This window comes from Mercenaria mercenaria, chromosome 8 (assembly GCF_021730395.1).
Source record: "Mercenaria mercenaria strain notata chromosome 8, MADL_Memer_1, whole genome shotgun sequence".
Lineage (NCBI taxonomy): Eukaryota > Metazoa > Mollusca > Bivalvia > Venerida > Veneridae > Mercenaria > Mercenaria mercenaria.
This window is the reverse complement of record NC_069368.1, coordinates 48359120-48373582: the sequence shown is the minus strand read 5'-3', so window position 1 is coordinate 48373582 and position 14463 is coordinate 48359120. Positions and strand designations below refer to the sequence as shown.

Genomic DNA, 14463 nt, shown 5'->3' with positions numbered 1-14463 from the left:
TATAATGTACTTGTTGGATTCTGAAGCAAACCGATGGCTTTATTTTTCTGCTAGTTTCTTTTTGTTGCTAGCTTACTTTGCAATGCAAGGCTCTCTGACTGTGTCTGTGGTACTCTGTGCTTCTGGGCAATCTACCTTTACCTTATATCTTTCACCAATAATTTAAATGGGCCATCACTCTGTTATAACATCACTATTGAACGAAATAGGGAAAGAGGACCTTATATGATGCTACAGATCAAATATGATGAAGATTCATCCAGCAGTACATGAGAAATCATTTAAAGGTATTTCTATTTTTAGCTCTAGTGCCCCCCAACCTCCATATACACACACACCCGTTTGAAGAATTTGGAAGAGGAACTTATAATGATGCTAGTTTGATGAAATCCATCTAGAAGGTATTTAAAGGTTTTCACTATTTTGAGCACTGGCAGCCCCTAAAAGGGGTCATGCTGAATCATTTAACAAACTTAATAGAGGACCATACCAGGCTGCTACTGACAAAGCTGGTGCATTCTTATCAGCAGTTTCAGAGGAGATGCCATCTGAAGAAAAGTGTTGACAGACGGATGATGAGCAATCACAATAGGTCCTCCCCAGCACCTTGTGCTCAGGTGAGCTAAGAACACGGTTATATCTGCTTACATATAGTACTGTACAAAAATACCAGGGAGAGATGGAAGGGAAAATGGCCAACCCAGTAGTAAGCCATAGGGGTAGAGAGGGGGAAATCTCCTGTCTATAATCTCAACCAGCAATTATCCAGCAGTCCATTTTTTAAGTTGGGAGAATTGGATAGCAGTGGGCAAATGTCCTACATCCTAATCAAATGGTCATTGTGAGAACTTAATTTGCTTACTGAATTACAGTAACTTCTCTGTATGTGTATCTCAATGAGCGTATAATTTACACATAAAATTTAATGTTTAAACTTTAAAGACTTCAAATTTATCATCGTTTAAGATTTATTTGATATTTTAGTGCAAAATAACATTTAAAAGATGTTATTCAAACTCATGACCCCAAGAGTTCTAGCATTGTACTCCAGCATTACTATGACCCCAGAGGTCAAACATTCTACACTTGCACCACTATGACCCAAGAGGTTAAACAATGTACGCTTTCATTACTATGATCCAAGAAGTCAAACATTTTACCCTTGCATCACTATGACCTCAAACATGAAACATTCTACCTTTGCATCACTATGACCCCAGAGGTCAAACATAGTACTCTTGCATAACAATGACCCCAGAGGTCAAACATTCTACACTTCCATCACTGTGACCCCTGAGGTCTAACATTCTATACCATGCATCAATAGTCTGTCCCAGAGATCTGGCATTCTACTCAATAAGATTGCATCACTATGACCCCCGAGTTCTAGCATTCTACTCTTGCATCACTTTGACAGCAGAGGTTTAGCATACTACCTTTGTATTGCAAAGACCCAGAGGACATACATTCTATATTTGCTCACTATGACCAAAGAGGACTAGCATTATACCTATCATCCTTGAGGTCTAGCATTGTGCTATCACATCACCATGACCCTACAGTTCTAGCATTCTAAACCATGTATCCCTATGATCCCAGAAATCTAGAATTCTATTCTTGAACTACTATGATCTTGGGGTCAAGCATTTGCACCCTTGCATCATGATGACATTAGAGGTCAAGCATTCTACACTTGCTTCACTATGACCCCAGAGGTCTAGCTTTATACTGTTGCATAACTATGACCAAATAGGTCTAACACTGTAATCTTGTACCACTATAATCCCAGAGGTTGAACATTCTACACTTGCATCACTAGGAACCCTGAGGTCTTGCACTGTACTCCTGCACCACTATGACCCCAGAGATCAAACATTCTACACTTTCATCCCTTTGACCACAGAAGCATTTCATTGTATTGTTGCCCCACTATGACCCCAGAGATTTAATAATGACCCCAGAGGTCAAACATTGTACCATTGCATCATTATGACTGCTGAGGTCTAGCATTGTACCCTTGCATTATCATGACATTAAAACATTATACCCTATATATATTTACCTCACTGGCCTCGTTGGGCCAATTGCCAATATACACTTCTACTGGTGACATCTGCTGACCTGCAAAAATGGTAAACAGAATTGTAAGATCACACCACTCCCCACAGAACAATCATGTTTCTATATTATGTTCAGTTCCTGACAGAGCACATGTAAATTTTTGTATAGCTTCTACCTGGAAGTGAGTAAGGGGGCTCCATTACCCAGTAGGCAAATACTTCTGATTTACAATCACTTACTATAACAGTGCTCAAGTTCTCACTTTAAACCTGAATGGTTTTACTGCAATCGTTCATGGAATACGACATAGTAACTAGACACCTGCCCACAGGGCAATTGTGGCCCCATTGGCTGTCACTCTACAGTTCTATCTTACTGACAATGCAAGACCAATTACACTTCAAAATATAAGGAAATACAAGATAAACTAGAAAATGCTTTTGTAAAAAAGCGCATGTCTCCCCCAATGCAAAGTCCTATAGGCAAGAAGTCAATAGGGGTCAGGAGCGAAAGTCAAAGAGACACTGATGGTTGGCTGCAACAGGGATCATCTGCTTGGCATGTCCTTTGATCAAGTGACCTCAAAATAAACAGGGGTCATCTACTCTGCATGTCCAATCATCCTATTAAGTTTCAACATTGTAGGTCATGTGATTCTCAAGTTATTTCCAAAAAATGATTTTACATGAACAGGCCACTGTGACCTTGACCTTTAATAGACTGACCCCAAAATCAATAGGGGTCATCTACTCTGCATGTTCAATCATCCTATGAAGTTTCAACATTCTGGGTCAAGTGGTTGTCAAGTTATTGATCGGAACTGGTTATCAATGTTCAGGCCCCTGTGACCTTGAACTTTAACGGAGTGACCCCAAAAACAATAGGGGTCATTTACTCTGTATGAACAATCATCCTATGAAGTTTCAACATTCTGGGTCAAGTGGTTCTCAAGTTATTGACTGGAAATGGTTTTCCATGTTCAGGCCCCTGTGGCCTTGACCTTTAACAGAGTGTCCCTAAAATCGTTAGGGGTCATCTACTCTTCAAGACCAATCATCCTATGAAGTTTCATCATTCTGGGTCAAGTGGTTCTCAAGTTATTGACCGTGACTGGTTTTCAATGTTCGGGGCCCCTGTGACCTTGACCTTTCACAGAGTGAGCCCAAAATCAATAGGGGTCATCTACTCTGCATGATCAATCATCCTATTAAGTTTCAACATTCTGGGTCAAGTGGTTCTCAAGTTATTGACCAGAAATGGTTTTCAATGTTCAGGCCCCTGTGACCTTGACCTTTAATGGAGTGCCCCAAAATCGATAGGGGTCATCTACTTTGCATGTACAATCATCCTATGAAGTTTCAACATTCTGGGTCAAGTGGTTCTCTAGTTATTGATCGGAAATGGTTTTCCATGTTCAGGCCCATGTGACCTTGACCTTTGATGGAGTGACCCCAAAATCAATAGGGGTCAATTACTCTTTATGACCAATCATCCTATGAAGTTTCAACATTCTGGGTCAAGTGGTTCTCTAGTTATTGATTGGAAATGGTTTTCAATGTTCAGGCCCCTGTGACCTTGACCTTTGACGGAGTGACCCCAAAATCAATAGGGGTCATCTACTTTTCATGACCAATCATCCTATGAAGTTTTAACATTCGGGGTCAAGAGGTTCTCTAGTTATTGATCGGAAATGGTTTTCAATGTTCAGGCCCCTGTAACCTTGACCTTTGACGGAGTGACCCCAAAATCAATAGGGGTCATCTACTCTTCATGACCAATCATCCTATGAAGCTTCAGCATTCTGGGTCAAGTGGTTCTCTAGTTATTGATCGGAAATGGTTTTCAATGTTCAGGCCCCTGTGACCTTGACCTTTGACGGAGTGACCCCAAAAACAATAGGGGTCGTCTACTCCAGCAGCCCTACAACCCTATGAAGTTTGATGGTTCTAGGTCAAATGGTTCTCCAGTTATTGCTCGGAAATGAAGTGCGACGTACTGACGGACGGACGGACAGGGCAAAAACAATATGTCTCCTGGGGGAGACATAATGAATCTTAAGGAGCAAAAAAAAAAAAACAACAAGAGGACCATGATGGTCCTGAATCACTCACCTGTCCCCACATGACCCAGTTTTGAACTGAGTATGACGTCGTTTTTTTCTATTATTTGACATAGTGACCTAGTATTTGAGCTCATGTGACCAAGTTTTGAACTTGACCTAGATATCGAGATAAAAATTCTGACTAAGTTTCATGAAGATCCATTGAAAAATATGGCCTCTAGAGAGGTCACAAGGTTTTTCTATTATCTGACCTAATGACCTAGTTTTGGAAGGCACTTGACCCAGTTTCGAACTTGACCTAGATATCATCAAGGTGAACATTCTGACCAATTTTCATGAAGATCTCATGAAAAGTATGGCCTCTAGAAAGGTCACAAGGTTTTTCTATTTTTAAACCTAATGACCTAGTTTTTGACCGCATGTCATCCACTTTCGAACTTGACCAAGATATCATCAAGGTTAACATTCTCACCAATTTTCATGAAGATCTCATGAAAAGTACGGCCTCTAGAGAGGTCACAAGGTTTTTCTATTAACTGACCTAAGGACCTAGTTTTTAAAGGCACGTGACCCAGTTTCGAACTTGACCTAGATATCATCAAGGTGAACATTCTGACCAATTTTCATGAAGATCTCATGAAAAGTATGGCCTCTAGAGAGGTCACAAGGTTTTTCTATTTTTAGACCTAATGACCTAGTTTTTGACCACATGTCATCCACTTTCGAACTTGACCAAGATATCATCAAGGTGAAATTCTGACTAATTTTCATGAAGATCCATTGAAAAATAAAGGCCTCTAGAGAGGTCACAAGGTTTTTCTATTTTTAGACCTAATGACCTAGTTTTGGACCGCACGTGACCCAGTTTCGAACTTGACCTAGATATCATCAAGGTGAACATTCTGACTAATTTTCATGAAGATCCATTGAAAAATATGGCCTCTAGAGAGGTCACAAAGTTTTTATATTTTTAGACCTACTGACCTAGTTTTTGAAAGCACATGACCCAGTTTCGAACTTGACCTAGATATCATCAAGATGAACATTCTGACTAATTTTCATGAATATCCATTTAAAAATATGCCTCTAGGGAGGTCACAAGGTTTCCTATTTTTAGACCTACTGACCTAGTTTTGGACCGCACGTGACCCACTTTCGAACATGGCCTAGATATCATCAAGCTGAACATTCTGACCAATTTTCATGAAGATCCATTGAAAAATATGGCCTCTAGGGAGGTCACAAGGTTTTTCTATTTTTAGACCTACTGACCTAGTTTTTGACCGCACGTTACCCACTTTCAAACATGTCCTAGATATCATCAAGATGAACATTCTGACCAATTTTCATGAAGATCCATTGAAAAATATGGCCTCTAGGGAGGTCACAAGGTTTTTCTATTTTTTGACGTAATGACCTAGTTTTGGACCGTACGTGACCCAGTTTCGAACTTGACCTAGATATCATCAAGATGAACATTCTGACAAACTTTCATAAAGATCCCATGAAAAATGTGACCTCTAGAGTGGTCACAAGCAAACGTTTACGGACAGACGCAAGCACGGACGACGGACGCCACGCGATCACAAAAGCTCACCTTGTCACTTTGTGACAGGTGAGCTAAAAACAACAAGAAACGCGGAAATGCCACAAAACCAGGTTTTCAACACTTTTCATAAGAATAACAAGAGCTGTCTCCATAGGATGACACATGCCCCAGATGGCACTTTAAATGAATAGTTATGGCCGATGTTCGAGTTTAGGACCTTTGACCTACGGAGCTGGGTCTTGCGCGCGACACGTCGTCTTACTGTGTCACACATTTATGCGTAGTTATTTTAAAATCCATGCATGAATGACAAAGATATGGATCGCACACGCCCATCAATGCACTACCATGAAAAAAGACTTTTAACATCTAAGTGTGACCTTGACCTTTGAGCTACGGACCTGGGTCTTGCGCACGACACGTCGTCTTACTGTGGTACACATTCATGCCAAGTTATTTGAAAATCCATCCATCGATGACAAAGATATGGACCGGACACGCCCATCAATGCACTATCCCTTAATGTCTAAGTGTGACCTTGACCTTTGAGATACGGACCTGGGTCTTGCGCGCGACACGTCATCTTACTGTGGTACACATTCATGCCAAGTTATTTGAAAATCCATCCATCGATGACAAAGATATGGACCGGACACGCCCATCGATGCACTATCCCTTAATGTCTAAGTGTGACCTTGACCTTTGAGGTACGGACCTGGGTCTTGCAAGCGACATGTCGTCTTACTGTGGTACACATTCATGCCAAGTTATTTGAAAATCCATCCATCGATGACAAAGATATGGACCGGACACGCCCATCAATGCAATAACCTTTAATGTCTAAGTGTGACCTTGACCTTTGAGCTACGGACCTGGGTCTTGCGCGCGACACGTCGTCTTACTGTGGTACACATTCATGCCAAGTTATTTGAAAATCCATCCATCGATGACAAAGATATGGACCGGACACGAAAAATGCGGACAGACGGACAGACAGACGGTTCAAAAACTATATGCCTCCCTTCGGGGGCATAAAAAAGTATACTGAATCACAGTGCACCACTTTAAAGCACAACCCTAACCCTAACCCTATTTTTAGTAACAATGACCTTGACCTTGATCCCAGAAACCCCAAAATCAATCCCAAGTCATTTTATTTAAGTTTTCTATACACCAAGTTCATCATGATAGCCTTTCCCAAGTTAAGTTATTACGGAAACCCTTTTTCTATTTTAAGGGAACAGGCCCTTGCCTTGGCCCCGAAACCCCAAATCAATCCCAGCCTTTGTCTTGATATAAGTACAACATACCAAGTTTTATTCAAATATCTTTCTAAAACAAAATTATTGAGGGAAACACCATTTTTGCGGCCCACTGCCCGCCAAGACTCCCCAATCTAAAAAATAGGTTTTCAATAAAAACCGGTTTTAAAAAGCAAGGGAAGAAGTATTGCAATTAAATACAAAGTCCTTACGGGGAAAGGTGACTATCTCAACTGTCTGTGTATAAAAAAATTATTGTCTATGTATAAAAAAAAAACTATAACAAAACAATGTTTTGAAAAAAACAGTATTAAAATGTATAAAACTACAGTTGAATTTCGTTTGGGGGGGGTTTAGTAAACATTTAAAATTTTTGAAATGATTTATTTGATATGCTGCAAAAATATGGACAGATAAAACTAGAACTGTCCAGGGTGACTCAACCCCCACCAACGGTAGTCCAGAAAAATGGAACCATAAGAAATCTTAAAAATACTTTGGGTACTTCATCCTGGCTTCCAAAATTTAAAAATACTAGATAATACTAGTAAATATATTAAATCTTAATATTGGATCACTAAAAGTGAATACAAAAAGGTCTTACAAACCATGTTACCACAGCAAATGTTTTACTTTTACATAGGACAAATAAAAAAAAAGTTTGAAAAATATAAAATATTAAAAAACCCTAAAATAGGATTTCAAAAACAGACTTACCCTGGAATTTAGGGGAAAGAAAACTCGTCAAAGTTAAAAAAACACCCGCCTTGCGGGTGCTGACGTTTATCTGTTTTTTTTTTTGTGAAATAAAATTTTGTCCTCCCCATGATTTTCTAAGTCAAAAAAGGGCCTATTTTTTGAAAAGCAGGATAGAGTTAGGTTTCTTGAGTACAGTGTCCCTTATGATGGTGAAAAAAAGTTGCAAGTTTTAAAGCAATAGCTTTGATAGTTTATGAGAAAAGTTGACTTAAAACTAATACTCAACCAAGAAAATGATTTTTAAGCCAAAAAGGGGGCAATTTTTTTTGAAAAAAAGCAGGATGGAGTTATGTTGCTTGCTGTACAGGGTCGCTTATGATGGTGAACAAGGTTGCAAGTTTAAAAGCAATTGTTTGATAGTTTAAGAAAAAAGTTGCCCAAAAATAAAACTTAACCAAGAAAATCTGTTTTTTTAAAGCCCCAAAAGGGGCCAAAATTTTGCAAAAAGCAGGGGGGGTTTTTGTTTTCTTGCTGTACGGGGTCAACTTTGATGGTGAACATTGTTGCAATTTTAAAAGAATAGCTTTGTGTTTGGGGATAAAAGCGACCTAACAAAAAACTTAACAAGAAAATGTTTTTCTAATCCAAAAAGGGGGCAATAAATTTTGCAAAAAAGAAAAGGGGGGAGTTATGTTTTTTGAGTACGGGCGCTTATATGGGAACAAGTATTCCAAGTTCAAAGAAATAGCTTGATTTTTAGGAAAAAATTAAACTAAACAAAAACTTAACCAAGAAATCTGATATTTTCTAAGTAAAAAAGGGGCCAAAAATTTGCAAAAAGCAAGATGGGTTATGTTTCTTGCTATACAGGGTACTTATGATGGGAAAAAGTTTTCCCAAGTTTAAAGAAATAGCTTTGTAGTTTGGGGAAAAAGTGACCAAAACATTAAACTTAACCAGGCAACGCCGACGCGACGCCGACAACCGCCAAGTGATGCATAACTCATCTTTTTTTTTCAAAAATCAGATGAGCTAAAAAATTTTTACTCCCTTTTGGGCTCTAAGCCAATCAGATGGATAAGTGAAAATACTCAAAATTAACCAAAAATTCTAGTAAAAGGGGCACAATTAAAGAAAATTGTGTCAGATTTATGCACCTTTTTCACTGATGTGGGTGATGAGGTGGAAATATTTTAAGTTGAATAAAAACCCATTCAGTATAACTGGATATAGGAAAATACATAAAAATTTAACCCTTTAATTTTCTAAGTAAAAAGGGCTAATTCATGAAAAATTGGTGCATGTTTGCCCTTGTGTCACATGTGTGGGGATAGGTGGAACATCTTTTTTAAATTTGAATCAAATCCTTTTGTATTAATTGGAATAGTGAAAATACATCAAAATAAACCCTTTAAAATTTTTAAAGTAAAGGGGACTAATTCAAAAAAAATTTTTGTCAGACTTAAGCATTTAGTCACTCATCGGGGTTTATAAGTGGGAACAACTTTTTTAAAGTTTGAATAAATCCATTTAAAATAACTGAGATATAGTGAAAAATACAAAAAAATTTAAACCTTAAATTCTAAGAAAAAGGGGACTAATTCATGAAACCTGGTGCAAGAATGACCTTGTGTCACTTTTGGGGGTCAATATGTGGGTGATGAGGGGAACATCTTTTTTAATTTGAATCAAATCTATTCATGAATGGATATAGTGAAAATACCTAAAAATCCCCCTTAAATTCAAAGTAAAAAGGGGCTAATTCAAAAAAAAAAGGGTGTAAGTTTGCCCCTTGTGTACTGATGGGGTGAGGTGGAACATCTATTTTAAGTTTGAATCAAACCCTTTAGTAAAAAATTGAGATATAGTGAAAATACAACAAAATTCCCTTTAAAATTCTAAGAAAAAAGGGAAAATTCATGAAAATTTGGGTGTCAAGGTTTTTCCCTTGTGTCCCATGATGTGGGTGAAAAGGGGGAACATGTATTTTAAGTTTGAATCAAATCTTTTGGTTTAACTGAGTAATGATTTCGGGACCGACGGGGGGGACACAGGGACGGGCTCGGCGCGACAAACTGACTCCTATATACCCCCTCAAACTTTTTTGGTGGGGGTATAATTTTCATCTATTATAATGTTGGTGACTCTAGGGAAACTAGAAAAAGCTTTTGTAAAAAAACGCATGTTTCCCCCCAAAGCAAAGTCCCATAGAAAAAGTCAATGGGGGCAGGAGCGAAAGTCAAAAAGACATGATGGTTTGGGTCTAGGGGTCATCACTTTGCAGTAATCATCCCCAAATTTCAAAACCCCTTTTGGCCCAGGTTTCCAAGTCCTTTCAGGGTTCTTGTCCTTGCCTTATCAATAAACCCTAAATAAATTCATTACCCACCAATTTTCCTATTAATTTCAAATAAATCAATTTTTAATTATTTCCAAAAAAAATTTTACTGAACAGGCCCCCCCCCCCCCGGCTGCCCCAAAAAACAAAAGGGGGGCACACTCTGCTGTTCAATCTCCTTGAAATTTCAAAAATTCTGGGGCAAAATGGTTCTCAAGTTATTGTGGGTGGTTTTCAATGTTCAGGCCCCCTGACCTTGCTTTACTGAAATGACCCAAAAAAAAAAAAAATAGGGGGCATTTTCTCTGCAGAACAATCATCTATGAAGTTTCAAAATTCGGGTGAGAGGTTCCAAGTTATTGTGGAAATTGTTTTCCTGATCGGCCCCTGGGTTGACCTTTAACAGAGTGACCCTAAAATCTTTTTGGGTCATCTATCTGCTGACCCTCATCCTATGAAGTTTCTCATTCTGGGGCAAGTGGTTCTCAAGTTTCTGACCCGGAAAAGGTTTTCAAGTTCGGGCCCCCGTGACCTTGACCTTTATAGAGGCCCCAAAAACATTGGGGTCATCTACTTTGCATGCAATCATCCCATGAAGTTTCCCTTTTGGGGCGTGGTTCTTTGTTATTTATCGGAAATGGGTTTTTAATGTTCAGGGCCCCCGGCCTTGATCTTTTCAGAGGACCCCAAAATCAAAAGGGGTCATTATCTTCATGACCATTTTTCTATGAAGTTTCACATTCTGGGGCAGTGGTTCTCAGTTCCGACCCGGGAAAAGGGTTTTTAATGTTCAGGCCCCTGTGCCCTTTTACCTTTTAAAGGGTGACCCCCAAAAAGATAGGGGGGCATCTACTTTTCATGTACAATCATCCTAGAAATTTTAAAATTTGGGTCAAGTGGTCCCTTTTTTATTTTCGGAAATGGTTTTTAGTTCGGCCCCCGTGCCCTTTCCTTTGATGGGTGACCCCAAAATCAATGGGGTTATCTACTCTTTAGCCATCCCTACGAAGTTTCAACTTCCGGGTCAAAGGGGGTTTTTAGTTTTTGTCAGAAATGGTTTTCAATGTTCGGGCCCCTGTGACCTTGACCTTTGACGGAGTGACCCCAAAAATAATGGGTTCTCTACTCCGCAGCCCACAACCCTATGAGTTTGAAGTTCTAGGTCAAATGGTTTTCCAGTTATTGCTCGGAAATGGTGTGACGTACGGAGGATGGCGGACAGGGCAAAAAAAATATGCCCCCTGGGGGAGCTAAAGTTTATTTGTATGCGTGGGCCCAAAAAATTTAGGACGATCAAATTAAAAAAATTACCCTTTTGAAGCCTGTCTTCTTGCCTTGGGGAAAACCATCACCTGCACCTTGTTTGGATCCTCTTGTCCCTCTTGGCGATCATATTTCTCCTGTTTTGCGTCTCCCCCCCTCTACTTTGTGCTTCCCCGAAATTTTATAGTTTTATTTTCCCCCTCACTTCTGTGCCAAGTTATGACTGTCTGATTTAATTTAAATCCCTCTATATCCCCCCGGGGGTGGGTTTCTGAGCCCCTTGATATCATTCCATTTTCATCATCATCGAAGCTGTTTTTTTCGACTCCATTTTTTCCACCAGATTTACATTGTTTCTTTTTGATCCGCTGGGGGGACCTCCCCCTTCGCCAGTTTTTTATGTTATTACGACCCGATTTTGACAGCCTCTCCTCCTCGTCTCAAATTTTAATCCTACCTATAGTTCTTACCCTTTTTGCAACCTTTTCATCCGGACCTGATAAATGTTAGCCGAAAAAAGAATTTCACAATCAATTTTTAATAAAGACAGGGGGTGCTAGGGAATAAAAAAAAAAGTTTTTGAAATTTTGTGTCTTATATAAATTTGGTTCTTTCAAAATTTAAATCAAACGTTTTTTTTTATAATCTTTATATCAATAAAGGCCACAAGTTCAATCCAGGGCAAGGAAAGAATGGCTTTTCCTTTGGTTAATGCTGGATGGTGTTAAAAAATGGGCTTGTCAAAAATGAAAAATTTTTTTCAATACATACGAGGGTATAACGTTTATCTCCCCTACCTCCCAAGTTGTGCAAACTTCATGCACAGCCTGAAATGTTCTGTATGAAAGAAAAAAGCGCATGTCATACTAATGCATATTAAATATCTAACTAAAACGAATTTTGGTTTAAAAAAATTTTTCTTACAATTTCAAATTTTAAAAAAATTTTTTTTGAATTTTTGCAGGTGTGTGGAGCTACAGAAACGATTCCCATCATGTCGTACTGAAACCCTTCTTCTCCAATCTTTTTAAAAGGGTTTATTTTCTTAAAAAGGTAAAAGCTTTTTGAAAACAAAAAAATATGAAAAGTCAAGGAACTAGAAAAACAGCTTTTACACCGACCTTGACGTTGACCCTTAAAAAGGGGTTAAAGCAAATTGTTGCTCAAGGTAAAATCATGTACTAGAATGTTTTGAGAAAAGCGAAAGTCTCCCCCAACTGCCCTATGAAAAATGTCTCGTTTCTCTAGATGGTTTAGACGAGTTGATCCAATTAGATGGTCTGGATGAGTGGATCCAATCAGTAATTCAAGGGCCATAAATCAAAAGTGCCTGGGCAGATTTGGCTAGTTATCGAACTTGGCTAAGGTCTTATGGCTAAACACATTTTGTTCAAGTTTGGTGAAGATCGAATGAGAAATGTTCGATTTAGAGAGCGGACAATTGTATAAAGGCGGATTTTTCGGTAATTCAAGGGCCGTAACTCCAAAATGCCTAGACTGATTTGACTAGTTATCAAACCTGGCCGAGGTCTCATGGTCAAACACATTTTGTTCAAGTTTGGTGAAGATTGGATGAGAAATGTTCGACTTAAGAGTGCGGACAAGAGTAACAAGAGGACCATGATGGTCCTGAATCGCTCACCTCTTCCCACATGACCCAGTTTTGAGTATGACATCGTTTTTTCTATTATTTGACATAGTGACCTAGTTTTTGAGCTCATGTGACCCAGTTTTGAACTTGACCTAAATATTATCAAGATAAAAATTCTGACCAATTTTCATGAAGATCCATTGAAAAATATGGTCTCTAGAGAGGTCACAAGGTTTTTCTATTATTTGACCTATTGACCTAGTTTTCGAAGGTATGTGACCCTGTTTTGAATTTTACCTAGATATCATCAAGGTGAACATTCTCACTAATTTTCATGATGATCTCATGAAAAATATGACCTCTAGAGAGGTCACAAGGTTTTTCTATTTTTATATCTACTGGCCTAGTTTTTGACCGCACGTGACCCAGTTTCGAAACTGACCTAGATATCATCAAGGTGAACATTCAGATCAATTTTCATGAAGATCCATTGAAAAATATGGCCTCTAGAGAGGTCAAAAGATTTTAATAATTTTAGACCTACTGACCTAGTTTTTGACCGCAGTTGACCCAGTTTCAAACTTGATCTAGATATCATTAAGATGAATATTCAGACCAATTTTCATACAGATCCCATGAAAAGTATGGCCTCTAGAGAGGTCACAAGGTTTTTTTATTATTTGACCTACTGACCTAGTTTTTTAAGGCACGTGACCCAGTTTCAAACTTGACCTAGATATCATCAAGGTGAACATTCTGACCAATTTTTATGGAGATCCATTCACAAGTATGGCCTCTAGAGAGGTCACAAGGTTTTTCTATTTTTAGACCTACTGACCTAGTTTTTGATCGCACATGACCCTGTTTCGAACTTGACCTAGATATCATCAAGATATTCAGACCAACTTTCATACAGATCCCATGAAAAATATGACCTCTAGAGAGGTCACAAGGTTTTTCTATTGTTTGACCTACTGACCTAGTTTTTGACGGCACATGACCCACTTTCGAAACTGACCTAGATATCATCAAGATGAACATTCAGACCAACTTTCATACAGATCCCATGAAAAATATGGCCTCTAGAGAGGTCACAAGGTTTTTCTATTATTTGACCTACTGACCTAGTTTTTGATGGCACGTGACCCACTTTCGAACTTGACCTAGAAATCATCAAGTTGAACATTCTGACCAATTTTCATGAAGATCTCATGAAATATATGGCCTCTAGAGAGGTCACAAGGTTTTTCTATTTTTAGACCTACTGACCTAGTTTTTGACCGCACGTGACCCAGTTTCGAACTTGACCTAGATATCATCAAGATAAACATTCAGACCAACTTTCATAAAGATCCCATGAAAAATGTGGCCTTTAGAGAGGTCACAAGGTTTTTCTATTATTTGACCTACTGACCTAGTTTTTGACGGCACGTGACCCAGTTTCAAACTTGACCTAGATATCATCAAGATGAACGTTCTGACCAATTTTCATGAAGATCTTGTGAAATATATGGCCTCTAGAGAGGTCACAAGGTTTTTCTATTTTTAGACCTACTGACCTAGTTTTTGATGGCACGTGACCCAGTTTCGAACTTGACCTAGATATCATCAAGTTGAACATTCTGACCAATTTTCATG

At 38.7% G+C, this 14463-nt stretch overlaps 1 protein-coding gene across 1 annotated transcript in view; it reads right to left on the bottom strand.

Moving 5' to 3' along the window:
* LOC123566395 (uncharacterized) overlaps positions 1 to 14463 on the bottom strand; it is a 435075-nt gene that overhangs the window by 20059 nt on the left and 400553 nt on the right. The window contains exon 5 of the mRNA XM_053549139.1: positions 2063 to 2121. Coding sequence (XP_053405114.1) covers positions 2063 to 2121 — 59 coding nt within the window. The remainder of the gene's footprint in view (positions 1 to 2062; positions 2122 to 14463) is intronic.